The following is a 23,038-nucleotide window of genomic DNA, read 5'->3' on the forward strand; positions in this document are numbered from 1 at the left end:
CACTAAGTGGTATCTGCACTGACTATTTGTATTCCCTGCCTGGCCATGACAGGACTCAGAGGTAGGAAGTTTGGGAGGTGATGAGAGCTAATTAGAGGAGGTTCTGAAGTGGCTCCAAGGATCAACTTCATAAGAAAACCTCCCCACCCCCACCCCACTTCCGCCCTCGCCCCTGGCCCCGCCCCCGGCCCCGCCTCCGCCCCACCCCACCCCCATGTAAAGACAGGGAAACAACAGCAAAATCCAATCATCAGAGTCTGCAGCAAGCTCCCTGGGTTATGCAGTTAAGACTTTGTTCTGAATGTACTGTGATGGATACAAAGACAAGACCTGATTTTGATCCAGGTCTATCAGTTAATTTGCACCAGGGGGTCATTTAATGCCTCCATGCTTACTTAGTTCTGAAGCCGAGGCACATCTCCCCTCAGCATCTCATGCATCTGAGTAGAGGAGGTAGCTCCTGTTATGGGGGATAACAACAGACATGAGGATACTTGTAGAAATAAATGGTCATATCCAAGTGAGGCATTAGAAAAGTAGATCTAAGAAGCAATGAGCTAAGAGAACATATTTTTATGTAAGTAGTCATTTTAAATTTTCACACTTGTCAAATCATCCTATATAAAGTATACTGGGCTGAACAACGTCACCTAAAATATCATGCTCTCGAGAACCTCACAGGTATGACAGTATTTGGAGCTAGGGTTTCACAGCTGTGAGTAGTTAGAAGGAATTTTTACTGGGTTGGGTAGGTGAGCTCCAAGTGTCCTAACTGGTATTCTAGATTCACATGAATAAAAGCACAAAGCATAGGAAGCAGGAAAGGGCCACATGATCACAGGAGCTTCCAATAACAGCTTAGCTATGACAGGACAAAGACTGCCACCATGACAGAAAATTGGGAGATGGGTCAGCAGCCCTTACACAGGGCCTGGGGAGCGGAGCTGCATCTGCTTTTAGGTTTCTTCTTCAGAACTATTAGTGAATTTGTTGTCCTGAAATACCTGTGTGTGGCAATCTATTGTAGGGACAACTAATACAAACTCATAATGTCAGAACACTGTTCACAAATGGAATCATGTGAGGAGTAGTCTTACTGCTTGGAGAAAACTCCCAAGAAAACAAGACAAGAACCATGTAACCCTCAGTTTCCTCAAAAAACACAGAATTGCTCTTGGGTAATGCTCTTGTGCCCCTCCCAGGTATAGTGGATAGGGATGAGTTTCCTTCAGATTACTCCTTAAAACTGGCTAATGCATGATAATGAGTCTGCCTCATTGACTAGCTCTCTCCTCCCAGGTCCTGCTGCCTTTCGAGTGGTCAAGTGGCAACACGAATCAGGGATCTGAGAATAATGGGGCAGGAGCCAGGGAAGTCTGTGCCTTGTACCAAGCTTGGGCATCATTTTTTAAAGGAAGGAGGAGCACAAGTATTAATCTAATAATTACAAAACTAATACAATAATTAATCTAATAAGCAAATGATCAACCTAATGATCACAATTATTAGATTGCTTGCAAGTTGCTTATAATTATAATCCCTGGTTTCCAGTTAAAGGAACTTTAGAGGAAGAAGTATGTGACAGAGTCTGAAAGAATATTAAAACACATATAAACAAGGGGAAAATCACTGTTCAATCTTGAGTAGGTCATGTGGGCATTAATTTGGACTGTTAACAAAATACTTAAGGAAGATAAGGATGATATTAATCACAAGGAAGAGATGGATAATTCTCTAACTGAATATAAACTGAATGATCAACCCTTAAAATTAGTTAAAAAAGAAAAAAAGAAAAGAAAAGAAAAGAAAGAAAGAGAGAGAGAGACAAAGGGGTGATTTTCCCCATTCAGGCAAAATTGAAAATAAAAAATAAATAAATTAAATAAAAGCCACCCATAACTTCCTGGGAGATAAGCACTCAGCTCCTTCACTGGTGCCTCCTTTAGTGTCTTCACTGTTATCTGAAGAAGATCATGAAGCATGACTTGAGGAATCTGATGAGGCCTTAGGAGAGCCTATGATGCTCTAGGCAGGCTAGGACATGGCAGGGAAAAGGAATTTGTTTCTCAACTCCTTCACAGCCTCATAAGCTGTGCTTGGTATTACCAATGTGCTAACGGATCTACTTAAGACACTGAAGGAGAGATGGCTTTGAACAGTCCTTTCGTATTATCTCAGGAAGCAAGAAAAGAACAACTATTTGAATCAAACTAAAAAAAGCATTTGTATTACCATGTAGATCCTTCACTGCCTTTAAACTTATTTCATTTTAATATTGTTTAAATTCTATTTCTGTTACAAGTAATTTATACAAATAATTTACAAGCATTTTATTATAATCCTAATTCTATTGTTCTAACATTATTCATTATATTATTATTAATATAATTTATTAATATATTATTAATATTATTCATCATATTATTTTATATTTTGCTTCTTTATAGCATGTTCATGCATCAACTGACAACTAGATTTATCTACAACATATCAAAGTCAAAGATTAAGCTGGATATCCTGCTATTAAAAAATAAAAAGGGGGCGAGGGAGATGTAAGAACATGGTCCAAGAATATAGTCATGGAAAGAGACATGAAGAGGCATTAAACAATTTACTGCGCTTCACAGGTGAACACACAGGGAGATGCTCACACACAGCAGAAGTAGACAAACAACAGATTTAGAGTATGCCTTTAAACAAGTTTCTGAAGATTAGAACTGGCACTAATGATCACTATAAACTGACATGTAAGCACATTAACAAACCAAGTAAGTAAACCTCATCAGAGGGAAAAGTTAAATTATTTAGACAATCAAAACTGTTATTATTCAGAGTACAAAACTCCATCACACAGTGGGTGGTGTCCTAAAACCTAGAAAATAACTAAAACTTGTAACAAATTACTTAGTTATTAACAGCTTTGAGTCAGCTTATGAGGTGATATCGCTTATAAACTTAAAAATACCATAGATGTGCTTTAAAATAATTTTTAAAATCCAAAAAGCAAAGCTTGTGTATAATGGCAAAAAAAAAAAAAAAAAGTAGAAGCAATTTAAGGAGCTTACAACTGAGATTCATGGTTAAATAAAACACATCTCCTCAACTCATTAGAATGTTAAACATGGCTCCATTAAGAGGAGGCTTATACAGGGCTGCCTGAGTTCAATCCCAGCACCCACGTGGTGCACAACCATTTGGAACTCCAGGGAATCCCGTGGCCTCCACTAGCACCAGGTATACATGTGGTGAACAGATATACATGCAGACAAAATACCCAAGCAACAAATAAGTCACATCCAAGTGGTAGTTTAAGATTAGAAAAATAACCCATCCATACACAGAAATTAATTAAAAGGCAAAATGCAACTTTTGAGTGGCATATAACAATATGTAAAATAACAGGATTTACATGAGAATAATGAAGATATAAAATTATGATCCAATGTCATTAGAAAAGTAGATGTGAAGAACTCAATAGAAAAAAATAGAAAGCAAACTGAGGGGGAAAGTCAAGTTTATTGTTTTTATATCATGTCTTATTTTTAAGAATACCGAGAGAAAAATCAGCAATTGGAACCGAAGTACAAATATTCAACAAACTGAAACTAGAGAAGCAGTTCCTCTCTGAGAAGATGCAACAGGAATATTTTCAATACAGAAACTTTTCTCACATGTCCTGCTTCTCACACAGAGATATCTCAATTTGATAGCAAAATAAAACCACAATGAAAGCAGCAGAAACATGAGAGAAAGCCAAACACCCTCTCTCGGAGTAAGAGGACAGACAGTACTTTTTCGTACTTACCACTGTGCCAAGAAACTGGATGCTCATGTTTCCACCTGCTTCTCGAGAAAGACACTAAAAGAGAAAACAGTGTAAAATGAAATTGCATTCATAGGGTAAAATGTACAGAAAGTTCATACTCATTAAACAAAAATTGCAGTGCCCACCAAGCAGTGAATTAGTGAATAAAAGACAGTACATCCACACCCCGTACTGAGCAAGGAGTGAAGCATCAAAGGCACTGTTCTTTAAGAGACCAATGACAAGATCAGTGAAGTGATGCAGCAGGTAAAGCACTTGCCACCCATGCCTACCGCCTGAGTCTGATCTTGGGTACACACTATGGCAGAACCAACCCCCAAAAGTTGTAATTTGACCTTTACACACGTACTATGGCACATGTGTGCCTGTACTCACATCATAAACACAATAATAATAATAATAATAATAATAATAATAATAATAATAATAATAATAAATTAGTAACAATAAGAACAATGCAATTCTTTTGAAAGAGCAATAAAAAGGAAAAGTCAAATTGGCCCATACTAAATATGTATCAGTACATTCTCAAAGCAAATAAATCATTACTGTTTTACTCATTGTAACTTTAGTTAAGAGAACTAGTCCTGGAAAATGGACACTAAACCATGTACTGGAAGTGTTGCATAGTCTTCAGCATCCTCAACACAACGCTGTCTGCTTAATCCTAACTTGTTCCTTCAAGTCCCCTTAGCGAGAAAACTCGTGAGTACATTGAGGAAGTTGAGAGGAAACCCTGGCGGTTTGAAGGTTGGCAGATGAAGCCCTGGAGAATGAATGGCTCATTAGTTACTTTTCTTGCTGCTATAAACGAACACCTGGTGAGAAGCAACTTGAGGAAAGATTTGTTTGGGCTCAGTTTATCATGGTGGCACAGACAGGGCACCTCTTGTCCATGGTGGCAGAAGAACAAGACTCCAGCTGTGGGATGGCACTGGCCACTCAAGTTGTTTTCCATCTCTTCTAACAGGAAGCAACCTCACAGACAGACTGGTTTTTATTTAGTTTTTTTTTTTGTTTGGTTGATTTGATTTTTGTTTGAGACAGGGTTTCTCTGTGTAGCCCAGGCTATCCTGGAACTCACTGAGATCCACCTGATTATGCCTCCTGAATGCTGGGATTAAAGTCAACAATCCACACTACCCACTACAGAATATCAGTGGCTTCCACTATACTTTTTAGTCCCTTTCCACAAGCAGAGATTCATCAACAAGAATCAGTAGGGTGATGGAAACTAGGAAGACCCTCTAGAGTTCCAACGGCTCTTGACTCCTTCACGGTGGGAGATCCCACCTGCCAGTGGCTTGACACCAAATCGATCTTACTAGCAGGCTCAGGACAGAGAGGTACGCAGGAGGCATACCTTAATTCATGTCATTTTGGCTCAGTAATTTTTTCCTAAGGATTTATACTAAGGAGGGAAGTATTGGTTAAGTAGGAAAGTGAAGCTACAAAACAATCAACAAAGTGCAGTGCAGTTCACAGAATTAAGAAATGCCAAGTTAAAAAAAAAAAAGGTTTGTGACACAACTTTTGGTGCATTCAGAAAGCCATTTAAAAACTTTGGATACATGGAAAATATTATACTAGGTGAGTGACCTTACAAAGTTCTTGGGATAAGAAAGGGCTCAGATTTTCTTGGACTCTAGAATATCTGCAGTCTATATTGATTAAGTACCCCTAATCCAAAACTCCAGCACTCCAAAGGAGCAGTTTAATTCTTGCTTCACAGATGGGGGGGGGTACTCTTCATATACATACATACATATATACATATATGTATATATAATATATATTAATAAAAATGATAAGAATCAAATAGTATGTTCAGAATAAGGCTTAGAAGAATACTCTAGAAAGTAAAGCATATTAGAAGACACCTGTGTGTGACTCTGAGTCAGGGTAACAAGAAGCAGAAAGGAAGAACATGAGAATCATGAAGAAGAGGGCAGGACAAGAGTAAAAGCATATACTGTGTTTATAGGAAACCAATCCTGGATCCAGCAGGGGCTCCTCCCTAAGCCAGTGCTTAGGCTGACTGGACTCCAGAGCCCATGTCTGATCTTGCGGTTTGATGTGGGCGAGTCTGAAAATGAAGCTCAACCAGTGGCCTCTTACAAAGCCTTTTCCCCCTCCACCAGGGGTGGGAATTCACTGAAAATAATGAAATTTAAGCCCTGAGTGGCCATCAGAGTATGCACTGGATCTGAACATAGTGGAGCCAGAACCCGGCTGCAAAGCTTTGTGCCCAGCAGTAGCTCTAGGTGTGCAAAGAAGGGAAGCCCCTGAAGTGAATGCAGCCCTGAAGGGTAAGTGGAGTGGCCCAGGCTCAGTAACATGTAAATGAAAAGAAACACAAGACACTGGAATACCAGCTGGTCTCCCTTTCACCTTGCACCTTCCAGTACCAAGGCGGCTACTATGATACTTTGTTATTTTCTAAAACATTTTCCTTTAAAAAAATTTTTTTACTATATTTTAGTTAATTTTTGACTTAATTTTAAGCAACTGTAAATTGCTTATAGTTATAATTGTATTAAGTTAAAGTATTTGTGGATTTTTCTTTATTACTTAATTAAAACTTTATCTGGAGCTCCCTCCTATCCTCTGTAACATCCTGCCCATTCTTTGCATGTCTTTTCTTTAACCCTTTCTTTTATTTTTGTCCTTGTTCCTAATGCCTCCTTAATTTCATTCACTATAATTACTTTTTCCTCTGTTTAAAATTTTATATCTCCTGTTATATAATGCTACTGGTTTCTGTGTATGTATGATATGTGTGTTTGTGGCATGTGTGGAGCCAGAGGGTGGAATCAGGTGTCTTCCTCAGTCTCTCTCACCTTTTACTTTGAGACAAGGTCTCTCCCTGAACCTGGAACTCAGTGGTTTGCCCCCAGCCCCATCACAGTGTGATGCCTACCACTCTCATGTGTCTGGCTTTTATGTGGGCACTTGGGATATGAACTCAGGTCCTCCCTCATGCTTGTATGGCCCTTTACCATCTGAGTCATCTCTGCAGCCTGACAGCTTTTCCTTGGCCAAGGACATATATTAATTGGCTTTAATGATGTTAAGTGTATTCACTATCTCGTTAAGTTTGGTGTTGCTGTACAGCTGCTGCACAGCAGCTTGTTCTCTCCTCTTTGAGTAATATCAGGATTGTGCTGTCAAGAGAAGGTTGATCACTAAAAACTTGAAATAAAACCAAAAGAGAGCTCTACCCGAATAGATGAGTAAATCCCAGCCCAGACGCAGGTGTGAAAAGGTACGTTAATGTGACTCCTCGAAGTAGCATGATAGCAGCAACCAGATCCAAGGACACTGAGATGACAGGAATACTAGACAACAAATGTAAAGTCTAGATTGAGCATCGATCAATGATCTAAAAACAAAACAAACCTCAAACAAGCAGTTTAATGAAGTTAGGAATTCGGCTTAGGGCCTGTGTAAGAAAGTCAGCAGCACAAACGACAAACTCATCAAAAAAATTAAAATTCTGAAAAAAAAAAGTAGGATGTCAGACATGGGAAAACTGTATTAAAAACTGAACTAATCAAGTAAATGTACCGAAAGCATCACCAGTGGACTAGAGAAAGCAGAAGAAAAAAGTTACCAAGAATAAAAGACAAGGTGAAGGAACTCTATCTTGACATCAATAAAGACAGAAAGGCAGAAGAACCACAATCATGATAAGAGGCCAAACCCAGAGCCATGGGTAGAAAAAAGAAAAGGAAAGGAAAAGGAGAAGAAAAAAGCTGACTACTGGAAAACCGTTGGCAGAGGAAAGTAAAATTTAGTAAGTAAAATTATAGTAGAAAAACAGAAAAAAACTCTTAAAATTCTTATGTAAATAAAGACTTTAAGACTCTACAGCCAGCTCCTGAGGAAAATGGAAGTTGCTGGAGCCAACACAGTACCCAATTTCAAATTACACATATAACAAAACAGCATACCACTGCTGTTAGCATTCTGTCTAAACTCCACCCCACAGTTACCTAGCAACAGCCAGGTAGGCCTGGACCACTACAAAAGGGGCTGCTTGCCCCCTCTTCTCTCTCTTGATCTCCTGCTCTCTTGCCTTTTGCTCCTCTCTCCACATGGTCATGACTACCCCCTACTTCTCTACTCTCTCCCTCTCTCTACCTCTCTGTCTCTTCTACCCTTTTAACTCCCTTCCCCATGCGCTGAATAAACTCTCTTCTATACTATACCTTCGTGTGGATGGTCCCTCAGGGAAAAGAGATACCTCAGCATGGGCCTGCTGAGACATCCCCTTCCCCCATAACTGACCACACCCCCATAGAACATATTCTACACACTCTCACACATACACACACAAACACACAGACATACACATATATACCACCACTACAACCATCAAAATAACAGGAATGAGCAATCACTGGTCTTTAATATCTCTCAACATCAATTTTCTCAATTCCCCAATAAAAAGACACAAACTATCAGAATGGGTGCAAATATAGAAGCCATCATTTTGCTGCATGCAAGAAACATGCCTCAACATCAAGAATAAAGGGCTGGAAAAAGATTTTCCAAGCAAACAGACCCAAGAAGTAGGCTGGAGTAGCCATTTCAATATCTAATAAAATAGACTTCTAACCAAAATTAATCAAAAGACATGGAGAAGGACACTTCATACTCATCAAAGGAAAAATTCACGTAAGTCTGAAAAGCTGACCTCCTAGAAGCAGAGAGGTGACTGGTGAAGAGTGATTGATTAGTTAAAGGGTGAAAAGTGTTAGCTCAGTGGATCAGCTTCAAGAAACCCATACTATATCAACCCATGCAACGAGTCACTCAAGATGGCTAAGGGAATAGATATTAAGTGTCTCTATCACAAAGAGATGGGAAACTGAGGTAATGCATATCTTAATTAGGTTGGTTTAGTCATTTCATAATGTACATGCATATTTGAAGCACTTACAACTGACGACAATTTACCATGTATAAAGAAGGCCATTTTGTGTCATGCTTCCATGACAAGTGTGCACATGTGTGGAGGTCAGAAGACTTGGTGGCTTTCTCAGTTGATCTACCCTGATTTATGTAACAAGGTCTCTCACTGATCTTGGGATCACCTATTCAACTGTAGTGACTGACCAGCAATCCTCCTGTCTCAGCCTCTTGGCACTGCTGTGCCTTTTATAATTCTTGCTGGAGCTCAAACTCTTGTGTGGGGCAGTGAGCCCCTTCCTAAAAATAAGTCATTAAAACCATTTAGCCAGAACGTTGCAGAGGAAGTAAAAAAAACAAAACAAAACAAAAAAAAAGCCCACTTTTGTGCTGATGGGAAAGTTTATATGAATTTCCAGTGAGGAGCAAGCATGGAAAGTTGGAGGAAGGGCAGGTAGTTCAGTGTGACCAAAAACAGGGAGAGTTGAAAGATGAAGGTGGCCAGTACAGAGAGCTGGAATGACTTGGAGAGCCGGGTTACAGCTCATGTGTTCTGTTGCTGTGCTGGGGACAGAAACTGTAGCCTATGCATCCAGGCCGTGCACTCTCCCTGAGCCACAGTCTCAGCTCTATAAACCTCCTAAACTTCCTACACAGCTCTGCTTGAGAATGGCTGATGGTCTGCAGTTGAAGATACACAGAATGAAGAGGGACAACTGTCTTTGATTTGCAACTTTGAAAGATGATCTTCATCTGTGGAGGCAAGGGAGCCAAAGAGGAGAACACTTAAAAGTGCATGCTCCTTCTGCATGGGATGTGGCCACACTGACATGACTATTCCTTACATGGGGAACATGTGTCTTGTGCTTTCTCCTTACTGGCAACAACATACAAGACAATGGTGTAGACATGGAAACGCAATGTCAGTTGACAAGAATGTTTTGGGTGTTCGGGTTATGAAAGACAAAAGTGAACAACACAGCCCTGAACCATAGGTTGTTCCAAAGTAGAAGTCTGGCCACTGAACTTAGCAGTATAGCCATCAAAAAATTAAGAATGGAGAAATGAGAACACTGGAGAGGGTGAGTAAGTAATAATCAGTATACTGGCTTAAGAGTGGGGGGATGGAGGGAAGGAAAGAGTCCATGCATCCTGGTATCATTAGAGGAGGGATTTTCCCAGCTATGCGTACATTTTCTTTCCTACTACTCTGTGTCAGAAAGAGCCAAGGGAAAAAAATGTATCACTTCTAAATGTCAAAAACAGACAACAAAGAGATTAATTTCAAGGAAAAATAAACAACAGAAAAGTGTCATACCCCAAATCCATATACACTTACACAAAAAAGTAGAAAGCACAGAAAAATAATCACACAAAAAATGATACCATGACAAAAAATGCCAAATAGATGAAAATCATAATCCAAAAATTAAAGATACTATCTCCTAAAAAGAAGACAAAACTCAAGAAATACTTTAAAATATAAGAAATAGTTATTCAGAAGTAAGGCCAAACCAAAGCAAACAAAAAAACAGAATTATGAGCAAAGAGGCATAACCACTACTGCCTCAGCACACGGTGAGGTCATCTACAATTTGTATCTTCCTACATCTTAGATCTATTTTGTCTACACCTTATTAATCAAGACTCTAAAGAGGAGTTGAATACCATACCCAAAGCATCGTCGACCAGCCTCAAGGCCACCTCAGGTTCTTGGGCTTTCTCCCATTTCCCTAGAGTTTTCTTGGTGTTGCCTACTGGCTTCATGTCTATACATTTACCCACATTCTTGCCCTGCGGGTTCCATCCAGATCTATGCTTCTTTCCCTTTTCCAACTTAAATCCTACTTTAAAATGTAACCTTATGGGCCCATGAGATGGTTCATTGGGTAAAAACATCTTACCTGATGACCTGTGTTTGATCCCTAGGATGTAAAAACAGAAACAGATTTCCAAGAATTGTCCCCAACACCATGGCACACACACATGCTTATACAATAAACCCGTGTAATGTCTTTAAGATTTAATTTTGTAAGAGTAGGACCTATGCACAATACATTCCACACAGAGCCTGAAACTCAGTGTCTTCTGATGGTTGTATGTGATCGCAAAAAAAACAAAAAAACAAACAAACAAAAAAACACACACACACACAACACACCATAATCAACACTTCTACCACCTCCCAAAGAAAATTCCAACCTCCTTGGTGAAACAGGCAGTAAATAATGCAGAGACAACATCTGAGCCTTCTCTACCTCTGCATTTCTTCTTTAGAATTCAAAGTTTTCAGCCTGTCCCAAGTTAATCATAGAGTCTGACTAAGATAAAGGGCCTATTTTCCTTTCCCTTTTAAAAAATTTAAACAACATCTCACTCTATAGGCCAGGCTGCCCTTGAATCCAGACATCCTCCTGCCTCAGCCTGTAGGTGCTGGGATTGTTGGCATGAGCACCACAATCAGCCCCTTTATGCTTTGCATGTGACAGACCCACTCTACTTTTCTTGGCTTCTAAATTTCAGTTTTCAGCTCCACTCCAGGATACATGGTCAGTTGCTCATGTGATACTAACCCTTACACACCTGAAGCACCTCTCGAACATGGATTGTCCAGATGGAATGCTTGATCAGCAGATCCTTCTGCAGACCTGATCCTCCATAGCTCCCCTACATCTAAGTAAAAACAAATCAACACTCACCACTCACCCTTAACCCTTTGATTTCCTTCACATCCAGTACTTGTCTCTACTGCTATCATCTTGGTAACTTTTCTGTACTAAGTAACTTTAGTAACTTTTCTGTATTAAGCCATGGAGTTAACATTTTGGGCCCCATGAGACCATGGGCAGCAATGAGGACATTATAAAACTACTTCGAGAATAAGAGAGAAAACAATTTTTTTAAGCAAAGAACTTCCGTTTGGGGGCAAATTTAAAATATAATAACCAAATACAATTGTTATTGCTGGTTTACCATTGTCAGTAATAGATTTTTAAGTAATATTATTACTTTGTTGAGACTTCATACAATGCATTCTGTCATTTCACAACTCCCCCAGATCCTTCCCCATTTTGCTACCAACCCAGCCTCATCCTTATTCTCATTCCTTCCTCTCTCCCCTCCCTTCCCCTCTTTCTATCCATCCCCCACCCCACCCCCACCCCAAAAGCATTAAGTCCAGTTTGTGTTGGCTCACTACTCCTGGGCATGAGGCCTGCCCTGAGTTGTGTTCGTTATATCAGGTGTCACACTGAGAATGAAATATTTTAAAGGACAGTTTGAATTGATTCATAAATTGTTCTTTGTCAAAATCACATGGCAATCTTCATTTGTTAAGATCCATCTTTCACTAAAGTCTTTTGTTTTTAAGACAGGGTTTCTCTGTGTAGCCCTGGCTGTCCTAGAACTCACTCTGTAGACCAGACTGGCCTCAAACTCAGAGATCTGCCTTTCAAGTGCTGGGATTAAAGGCATGGGCCACCATGCCTACTTTACTAAGTCTTAATAAATATTTCATGTACACTGAAGTTTGAGCATTTTATCTCTGAGAAGGCCATTCAGAGACAGGTGTTGCCCACACCAGCATTGGACAGGTGTGGCTGCACTGCAGTACTCACTGGGAGCCTCCTGAGCTACTCTTGGGAATTCATTTCAGTCACAATCCCACATCTCAGTGGAAGCTTCGATGGAGGCTGGTTACAGCAGGCAGTGGGTTTACAGTACGGCCTTTCCTCACCTCTTCTGCTAAGGAAACAAGTTTCACAAGTTCTCTTAGAATGCTCTCTGAAAGAAATGACAACTGTGGGAGAAGCTGCCTAAGCTGAACTGTCCTGGATGATCATTACACAACTGACATGTGCTGGGACAGCACAAAGTGCCCTGAGACACAGTCAATCATTATCTGTCAGTTAAACGAAAATAAATTTAGATATTAAAAATAACAGTTCATAGTTGGGCAGTGGTGGCCCATTCCATAAAGGTGAGGATGGAGGTGAGGATGGAGAGGATGGAGAGGGTGGAGGTGAGGGTGGAGGTGAGGATGGAGGTAAGGATGGAGAGGATAAAGGTGAGGATGGAGGTGAGGATGGAGATGAGGATGGAGGTGAGGATGGAGATGAGGATGGAAGTGAGCTTGGTGGTGAGCATGGTGGTGAGCATGGTGGTGGATTTCTTTGTCCCCCACTGATTTCCAATTTGACAATGTTTTTTGTAAGGCTACATGGTTTGTCTTAGTAGTCTTCAATGCAGCTACTCTTTGCTGCCTACACGATTGCTGCCTATACCCTTCAAAATTCTCTTCCTCTCTCAGCTACTAAAATGTAATTTTCTAGTTAACAGTAAAGGAAAAGATGTGTGCCTGTGGAGAGGAGGGGATTCAGAAAGCTATTTTCCTGTTCTGTTAAATTAATGAACATCTCCAAATTATAAAACCCGTTGCTAAGACCAAGACGCACTTGGCTCCGGGGACTGCTGTCCAAAGGCAGGTAGCCCTGCCTTGGAGTTAATGCCTTAAATTATAGTCATGCATACATCCCAGCTGTTAAACTGTGATTAAATTTTTTGAAACATAGTGAAAGCGGTTATTTCTGTTCTGCTGGGAAGCTTGTTCCTAAGATGTGTAACCGTAATTGATGTTTTCAGGAAAGTGAAAAGGAGATGGTTAATAATTACTCTTTCATTTCCTACTTCTTTAAGAAAAAAACACTAACCCTTGCTTATTCTGTTATATATTTATATATCTGACACAACTAAATACACGGGTTCACATTACATTTGGTGATTCTGGAGTAATCACACGCGTACAGTACAAAATAACAGCTAATTACTTCTAAGAGGGGTGGGGGTGAGGAGAAACATCTTAAAAACAGGGAAAACATTTATTTTAAGACTGAAAACATGTTATGAAGCAGATTCTTTTCTGTGCACGTGCTTGCAAATATAAGCAAAACGGTGAACCCCATCATTTAAGTTTCCAATTAAAAATTAATTTTAGGGACTGGGAATAAAGCTCAGTGATAGTGTTCAATCCCCAGCATGTACATACACATTCACAGACACACGCACGCACACATGTGCACACGCACACATGTACACATGCATGCGCATGCACACACACATGTACACACACACACGTGCACGTGCACTCACACACACATACAGGCACGCATTCACGCACACGCATACACATGCGCACACATGCACACACGCGCACACACACATACACGTGCACACGCACACACATGCCCGCATGTTCATATTAACTTCAGCACAAATACACAGAAACCTGGATTCAAACTAAAGCCTGTTTTCATATCTTATGAGGGACATTTTTATTCAAAATATTGACAAAACATTTATTTTCATCTTTCTAAAGTGGAAAACCTTAAAAAAATTTTGAGTTAAAAACAGGAAGGTGCAGTTGAAGTTTCAAAAACTCATTTAATTCTGTATAGATATACACTTGTAGATAATACAGTAGTCAGTATACACTGTAGCATAACTGGTCTTCCTTCACATTCTATCCGTGGGTGACATTCTACATTACCTTGGTTCACCTTATCATGTTATCTATCTGATACTCCAATCAGTTCACAAGCAGTACATTTAACCTGCTATTCTGCAGTAAATTCTCGGGATTTGTGTGATGCTGTTGCAAATTTATCTGCTTTAACATGGAAAATTAGTTCCACTTAGTTGCATATCAATGGCCTATTCAACACAGAATGCAGGAATGCTGCAAACTGCTCTTTACAATTACTTATAATAAATTTATTTTCTCTTGAAAATATTTCAGCAAGAATAAGAAAAGGAAAAACCAGTCTTCAAAAGCACATTGTGAATAGCTCCCAGCCACACAATGTAGCACGGTTAGACCTTAGCTGGATCTTCAGATACTTTCAAAAGTGGTTAGCTACTTTCCAGGCCTGAAGACAGCCTGCTGTGAGCAGGTGGGCAGAAGAAACACCACACAAAGAAGAAGGCCAGGAGCAGTCAGCTGGCTCTGCCTGAGAATGTCTGACAACGTGACTGTACAAAATGAAAATCTACTCTGTGAAATGCTAACAAGAAACACAGCAAATGCAGCAGACAAATTACACTATAAGAAACGGACAAGTTCTTGAGTCAGTCAAAGTAAAATTAAAGAGCCTCTTTCAAGGTTACAAAAGAACTGCTTCACAGGAAGGGAACTCAGGCATAGCAATAACACTGATAATGACAATAAAAAATTCGTTAATTCAGCATGCACCACCCTGCAGAGGTTCTAGCACACATGAAGGACACCGAGAGTGAACTCAGAGAGATCACAGCACATCTCCCATTTTCTTTACCACTTCAATCAAGGGCTACACACAGGAAATCATTTCATCTTGTAGAAAGAGCGCTGATTATTGTTAAACTTAAAACTGGAAAAATAGATTAACTAGAGGGGAAGTCCATCTTTTGCTTTAAAATGAACCTAGCTCATGTATTCATTCTTCATTAATTCTATTATTCCAATGAATTTGTCTGTATATGCAGGAGGCAGTGTGGCAATCACATGTTCATAGGTCATACCTGTGTATTCAGTGTATATGCAGGAAGCAGTGTGGCATTAGCATGTTCATAAGTCATACCTGTGTATTCATGTACACATTCACGTGTTGCTTGCATGTGGAGACCAGAGATGGACCTTGAGTATTCTTCCTCAGATACCCTTTACCTTGTTTTGTGAGACAGGGCTTCTAACTGACTTGAAGCTTGTCCATTAGGCTAGGCTGGCTGACCATCAAGTACAGGAATCCTCCCCCCCCACACACCCCCGACTCCCCAGTGCTAGGATAACAAGCATGCTCTTCCATGACTGGCTTTTTCCATGACTGCTGGGAACAGAACTCAGGTCATCATTCAATGACTCACGTCATTGCAAGCACTTTACCAACCCGTTAATGCAATTAATTTTTAAATGGTAAATATTAAAACCATAATTAATACATGGAGGGGAAACTGAAAAAAACAAACAAACATAACCAAAATCAAAGAAAACAAAACGTCCTGTATGATTTTAATCTGAAACACTCTCTGGCTTATAAAGGGTTTAAGTAGAAAACTGTCTCAACCAACAGTCAGAGTAGCCACATGGGGCTTCTCTAACTGACTGAGGAATTAAAATTCCAATTTTATTTTTACTTCAATAAATTTTATTGTAATTTTAAAACTGTGGAGGCTGGAGAGATGGCTCAGCGGCGAAGAAAAGTTGCTATTCTTGCAGAGGACCAGTTTTAGTTCCCAGTACCTACATGGCAGCTCATAATAGTAATTCTAGTTTCAGGGAAATAGTAGGCTCCTTCTGGTCTCTGTGTGCATCAGATATGCACCTGGTGCACATATACACACAGGGAAAGGCAAATACTGATACAATATAAAATAAACAAATCTTTAAAATAAATTATAGTGACATAATACATATCTCTGTTAAATACAACATCATTTTTTGGGTAGTACAGATCTCTAAGTGCATCTTTCCACAAAATACATGAGAATGACAGGACTTCCATTAGCATTTCTTTAATAATTATCAAACCAACAGACCTAAATCAAGGGGAAACACTAGCAAATGCATAGCATGAGAAAGCAAATAAATTGCAAACACTGTCATTTCGCCTCCCACAAATGAGGATATTTGTGGAAAACAGACATGTCAGATGAGTAAGAAAAATTTCTTTGAAACAGTCGCTGAGGGACAAGCTTTATTTTTGCTCAATAGTTTTCAATGTTTGCATTCCCAGTTTTTTTTTTAATCACTCCTCTCAGACAGACTGCTCACTATCTCTGCACTGGTGCTTATCAACAGTGACTAAGGTTCTTTCTGAGCATATGATCCTCAAGTCAGAAAAGAAAAGGCTATGGCAGCAGCAAGGTGCATATGGGAGAGGTCAGGCCTCGCAAAGCAGATGTCTCTAAACAATGAGTAATGAGCATCAGAGGGTAAGAGAGAGGCCACGGTGTGCACAAGCCTCTGAAAAGGAGAAGAGGGACAGCTGAGGCAGACCATTTGCTGTTCTCCCCGTGTAAGCCCATCAGCAGGTGGTTCTGCTGGCCTGAAACAGCGTGGGTACTCCCCAGAGCAATTAGCAGCAGACAGTTGCTCCCAGGAGATGTATCCTTGGGTCCTCTGAGCCTTTGTTACCTTACTGTCTTGGGAACCATGGCGGCCCGTATCTGCAGAGCTCTATCTGACTTGCTGTCTTACAGTGTAGATTCTATTAATTTTGGGGGGGGGGTCAAAACTGGACCCCATAAACTACACAAGAAGGCTGCCTCAGGACCATGGTTACTGGAGGGAAGACTTGAGAGAAAGGGAATCTCAGGAATAAGGTATAGCTAAGACAGACAGACTTTACTTCAGAAATTCCGGAACCCAAGAAGAATCCACATCCCTGTGCTGACCTGCCCTCTGCCCATAGAGTCAGTCAGCTTTCACATGTGCCAGGAATTGACAAGACAGCAGATTCAAACTTAAATCAAAGTAGACTTTCAGATCAACAGAGGATGATGACCACCTATGACATTCTGTAGCCATGCGACTGTGCACAGTTCCTTCTGATCAACTGAAGGATGTTGATTGCCCATGGCATCCCTTAGCCAAGTGACTGTACATAGTAAATACACCTGGTTTTTAAAGGAAACAGGGAGTAATACTGTGCCCATAAAGTTTACCGATGACATCACTTCTCTACTGGAAACTCCCATCAACCCTATTGGCCTGAAGCCAGAGCAGGGTCCATGGTACTAAGTAAGAAGGCTGTGGCAAAGGGGCAGGGGTTGGCTCCTCACTCCTTTCAGCTCACTACTGATGACACACATGTCAAGCAGCTCTTCAAATGTGGCTCCCAGGCGAGCATCCTTAGGAGCCTACTAGAAATACAGATGAAGTAAAGAAGTCTGAAGTCAAGTTTGTAGGTGCACCCACAGCATGACTTTAACAAGTCATCCAGATGATTCTTCCCCACACAGTACTGTGAAAGCAGCACTAATTTAAAGCATGGATAACAGGAAAATGTGATGTGAGCAACTAACAGGGAAAAGAGCAAGAAGCAGAGCACAGTAGGGTTACAAAGTTGACTCAAGCTCTTGAATGAAAAAGCCAGATTATATTGGTTTAAATCTCTTTCCATGTCTTATTAGCAGGATGACCTTAAGCAAGTCACATACTCTCTGTTACTCTCAGGAGTCTCATTAATTCTCATTGATAAAAACAAATGATGAGATTATAAGCATTGTGAAATTTAAAACATTTACTGTATGCATTAAGCTTCAACCAGTCTCCATGGTAGCGTGAACACTGTGCAGGGTGAGCGCTGTGCAGGGTGAGTGCTGTGCAGGGTGAGCGCTGTGCAGGGTGAGCTCTGTGCAGGGTGAGCTCTGTGCAGGGTGAGCTCTGTGCAGGGTGAGCTCTGTGCAGGGTGAGCTCTGTGCAGTCTGAGCACTGTGCAGCATGCAGTGTGAACACTGTGCAGCGTGAGCATGTGCAGCAGGAGCACTGTGCAAGGTGAGCACTGTGCAAGGTGAGTACTGTGCAGTGTGAGCACTGTGCAGTGTGAGCATGTGCAGCGTGAGCACTGTGTAATCTGAGCACTGTGCAGGGTGAGTACTGTGCAGCGTGAGCACTGTGCAGCATGAGCATGTGCAGCGTGAGCACTGTGCAAGGTGAGCACTGTGTAATTTGAGCACTGTGCAGGGTGAGCACTGTGCAGCATGCAGCACTATGCAGCGTGAGCACTGTGCAGGGAGCACTGTGCAGCATGCAACATGACCATTTCTACATTCCTTAGAAAGACAACCTATAGTAACCCCCTCCAGCCCTAAAGTCCAGGGAACTGGGGCAGCGACTCTTCATAACTTCTTCAAGCTAAATATGGGCATTGAGATAATTTGAAGTGGAGGGGAGGCCATGGGAGATTTGAAACATGGGAGCTGGTGTGGTTGTGACCCACCAGTGGGAACTTAGTGAGCTGGGTGGAGAGATTTTGGAGCTCTGGTGCCATGTGGCCCACTGGTGCTGGGCTTAGCGCAGGAACTGGTGTTCATTTTTAATACTTACTGAAACACCTGTTCATATGTAAGAGCCACATTTTCCTGTGGTTTTGTTTAGTGTTTGGTTTTCCAGGAGCCTCTGGCCTCAGTATGAAGTGCCCATGGAGGCTTAGCTCCATGATTTTCTACTTTAAATGGAGGTCAAGGATTGCAGAGAATATGCTATCCACTCTTGGGTCCAAGGCACCTGCTCATAGGAAGCCATTGAGGGTGGGGGTAAGTGCTTCTCAAATTACGATTCTAACTTCCTAGGGAATGTGCTATAGAAAGTCAACCTGCATGGTCATGCTTCTTCTAACTGAAGACTATAAAATTTCAACTGCAAAAAGATGATAATCCATGCAAACCAGGCTTTATAATTAAAAGCCTATAATGACAAACATGATTTTTTTATCTGGTAATTATTTCCAACAAAATATAATGCAATAGCTTTGTGAAGTTCTCTGAAAAACAGAAAATATTCTCTAAAATTAGAACTTAGCTCAAAATCCTCTGGTATAAAGAGAAAAAAAAACTTTTCAACACAGAAAGGGCACAATGAATAATAAAATACAGCTTTTCCTTATGTCAGTATTAGCCACTCAGAGACTGATAAGGATTTTAAACCTGAGGCCTCCTAAGTAAATCATGTGAACATTTACCTGCACAGTCCTCTGAGTGCCATCAACGTTGACAGACAATAAGGGTGACGCCAGGTTCCACGTACTGGTCACATTTAGTTTCGAGCCATCAACTTCCACCTGTTGTGACATAAAATAAGACTGTTACTATGAAGACAGACAGAGAACTGATCTCAAGTTCACTGCTGCATGCAAAGCAGCAGCCATTTTAACAGATGGCTTCCAAACAACCTGTCATGTTTACTGCTGCAGCCATGAAAGACAGGGTCCAACAACAGAGTCTTCCCAGCCATCTCTGGGGAGAGGTGAAGGACCTGTGAACAGCTGCCTCTGGATACTGAGGCTTCAAGCGATTTCCAGAAAGTAACAAACAGCCTTCTAACTCGAAACCTAGCTGGACATGCTACATTTACTGCAATTAGACAAGTAATGCATATAAATTCCAGTGACACTTTGCAACCCACACAACAGGGCTTGCATATAATGTCCTCTCCAAGGACCAAGGAAGAACTTTCTCAGTGCTAATTTTAATGATGGACTAAGCATTGTTATCTTAATTAAACACACACTTTAATTAGGCAATACTCTCTGGTATTGAATAGCCAATCTATTCAAACTTTGAAAAGTTCTAGCATATAGTCACCAATCATAAATAATTTTTTACCAAATCATCAAAAACAAAAAAGCTATAATTATTCAAATCAGAGATACAATTAGAGGGAAAATTTTAATTTCTAAGTAAGTGACATAAAAGTAGTTAACAGGAAAAAGAAATCAAGGTTAACTGAAAACACTCACCAAAGGTTGCTTCCTAACACTTTGGTATAAGAGACAGGCTGGAAATAGCATTATATTTTCAGGTCTGTACACACTCATGTAAGTTACAAAGTAAGCCTAAAGCAGAACCAATATGTGTAGGGATTGCTGCTAGCAATCCCTACTGTCAACTCTCTCCAAACTGCACACTTATTCTATAAAATTAGATGACAGAGTCCTACTGCCTTTCTGTTGAATCCTTGAGGACAGATAAGGAGTGAAGACAGTGAACAAAGACTTTGTTAAAACATTTTTGTCAAGTATTGGCTACCCTAAAAGGATCCAATCTGAGGACACAGCCAAAGAAAGTTGAAGGCTTCATGACATTGCTGACTAAAAATGTGACTCCAGTGATTTATGACAGGAATCTAGAACTTTCAGCATGTCTTAGTAGATGATAAGCCAGGTCTAAGTCAGGCTGAGGACGACATAGCACAGGAGACTCCATGGCTACAGGTGCACAGCAGGTACTATGAGCAGTAGAAGTCTTTCCAATGCAGTCATAGCATCAGAAAAGCCCAAACGAGACCAGGAATTGTTACTCAACAGCCAATGGTCCAAAGCCAAGCCACAAAGATGTGGAAGGCTTCTCTACCCCACCATCATTATCTTAATATGGCTCTGACCACTGTTCCAACGCCCCTGACACATGCATCTATGCTCTACTTTGATGGGGTCTAGGGACAGAGAAAGAAACCTGAAACACAAGTGTCTTTGTACAGAAGAAAGTCATAATGCAGTTTACACAGAAGTTTGTCTTCTTTCCTCTCTACTAACAGTAGGGAGGCCTTATAAGAAAGACTCACATGACTGAGAAACAAAGGGACATTACCTTATACACTAGAAAATAGATCAACAAAAATTTGTGATTTTGCTACCTCTAAATCAAGGAAGATATCACACCATCAGTAATAAATGGAGTATATCTGCAAATCTTAAGTAAGGGAATATGCCAGAACCTACCACATGGTTTTCTAGATCCCTATCGATAATCAAATTTCTCCAAGACACACATAGTGAACAAAAGATACAATGATTTTATTGATGCTGTCATCATATGGGTGAAACCTAGTTGTGTTAAAAAGCCAGTGGGGAACAAAAGTACCACAGTTTGCTTCAGTGGGCAGTCAGGGCAGAGTGCGCAGAAGAACTCCAGGTATTATGTCTTATATGCTGTTCACACCAGTACTCCAGAATCATCACAGAGGCAGATGAAATATGGCAGGACAGTTCCTCATTACCACACTGAGAACCTTACTGAACTGACCACCATTTTATCAGTTCAGTGACAACAACCAATATGAAGAGAGCCGGCCACAAAGGAAACCAAGGTCCGATGTAGAGACCATAGGTGAATAGCTTGTAGAAAAGTGCAGCCTTTGTTTCTAGCCAGCCTTCCCAATTACAAAAAAAAAAAAAATTAGTAATCAGAAAACAGCCAATACTGCATCTTGAGATATAACTGAGGAAAATTTTAAAAGAGAAAAAGGTAAATACATTGGGAGCATAAAACACAAGAACAACTACTCAAAGAAACACAGGAAGACTTCAGATAAATAGCTCTCCAAAGACTCAAAGCAACCATAGGAAACATGACCCTCAAAAAAAAAAAAAAAACAAAAAAACAACCAGCTCAAAGAAGAAAAACAAAGGTTCAAAGAAAAGATTCTACAACAACAGAAGGAAATGAAAAGCAAGCTGGTAGAACTAAAAAAAAAAAAAAAAAGAAGAGAAAAATAACACTATAGAGATAAAAGCTACATGAAGAAGCAACCAAAAATAGAATGTAACTAAAAAGAAACACCAAGACATGGAGCCACTAATATAAAGCAATAATGAAGAAAATAGACATGGAGAAGGAAGAAGGGCAATACAAAAGATACATATTATCATCTTCAAAAAGACCTATAAAGCAAAGGAAAAATATAAAGCCAAAGAAACAAAAAGTAATTTTTCTTTTTTGTTGTTTCTTGTTGGTTTTTGAGATAGGATCTCACTGTGTGGTTGCTTAGAGTTCACTATGTAGTTCACTATTTAGAGATTTGCCTGCTTCTGCCTTCCAAGAGCTGGGATTAGAGGCATGTGACACTATACTCAGCAAGAGTAATTTTTCAAAATAAATAAAATGTTGAATTTGTAAGCTTATGATTTTAACAGAATTCTATGCCCAAAGAGATAATTACATCGATACTTGGGCAAAAAAACAAGGAATGGTGAAGAAAAAAAAAAAGTCATCCTAATTAAACAAGAGCAACATCAACACAGAAGGCTTCAGAGTAATTTGTTCCAAGTAGATCAAAGGAAACAAGATAACTAATTTTATACCCAGCCAAGGTTTCCCTAAGGTATAACATAAAATTATATTCTCTTCATGTAGGGACTTAGGTGGGAGGAAATTTCTAAAAATGAGCCATCTTTGTAGGTACTAAAGTAAAAATATTCTCAAAGAAATACATAAAATATATACAGTGTGCTATTCTTCCTTTAAAAAAATAGGTATATGTATTTTTTTTTTGTTGCTGTTTTGCATGTTTCTAAGACAGGGACTTGAATGTTGCCCAGGCTTGACATGAACACCAAATTCTCCTCTCTCTGCTTCCCAGGTGCTAGGGAGACAGCCATGGACTGTACAACTAGTTTTAAAGTTAAATAATTTGTTGTTTGCTTGTTTGATTACCATGTTGCTAGGCAAGTGAATTACTCTGAAATATAGCCCCAGTCCCCAATGATAGCAGTGATTTAAAACTTCTCAATATTCTTTACTTCTCAGCAGGAAGGTGCATCTCTC

The 23,038-nt window shown here is 40.1% G+C and overlaps 1 protein-coding gene across 3 annotated transcripts in view; it reads right to left on the minus strand.

The window, feature by feature from the left end:
• The window catches only part of Pcca (propionyl-CoA carboxylase subunit alpha), a 300,754-nt gene that overhangs the window by 71,742 nt on the left and 205,974 nt on the right, over positions 1-23,038 (minus strand). For 2 of the 3 annotated variants that reach the window (XM_076930527.1, XM_076930528.1), the window contains exons 20-22: positions 19,456-19,554; positions 3,806-3,859; positions 396-460 (exon numbers count right to left, since the gene is read on the minus strand). In XM_076930527.1, the coding sequence (XP_076786642.1) occupies positions 425-460; positions 3,806-3,859; positions 19,456-19,554 (189 nt within the window). In that variant the 3' untranslated portion in view covers positions 396-424. The remainder of the gene's footprint in view (positions 1-395; positions 461-3,805; positions 3,860-19,455; positions 19,555-23,038) is intronic. The other variant, XM_034498630.2, reaches the window with a different exon arrangement.

This window comes from Arvicanthis niloticus, chromosome 3 (genome assembly GCF_011762505.2).
Source record: "Arvicanthis niloticus isolate mArvNil1 chromosome 3, mArvNil1.pat.X, whole genome shotgun sequence".
NCBI lineage: Eukaryota > Metazoa > Chordata > Mammalia > Rodentia > Muridae > Arvicanthis > Arvicanthis niloticus.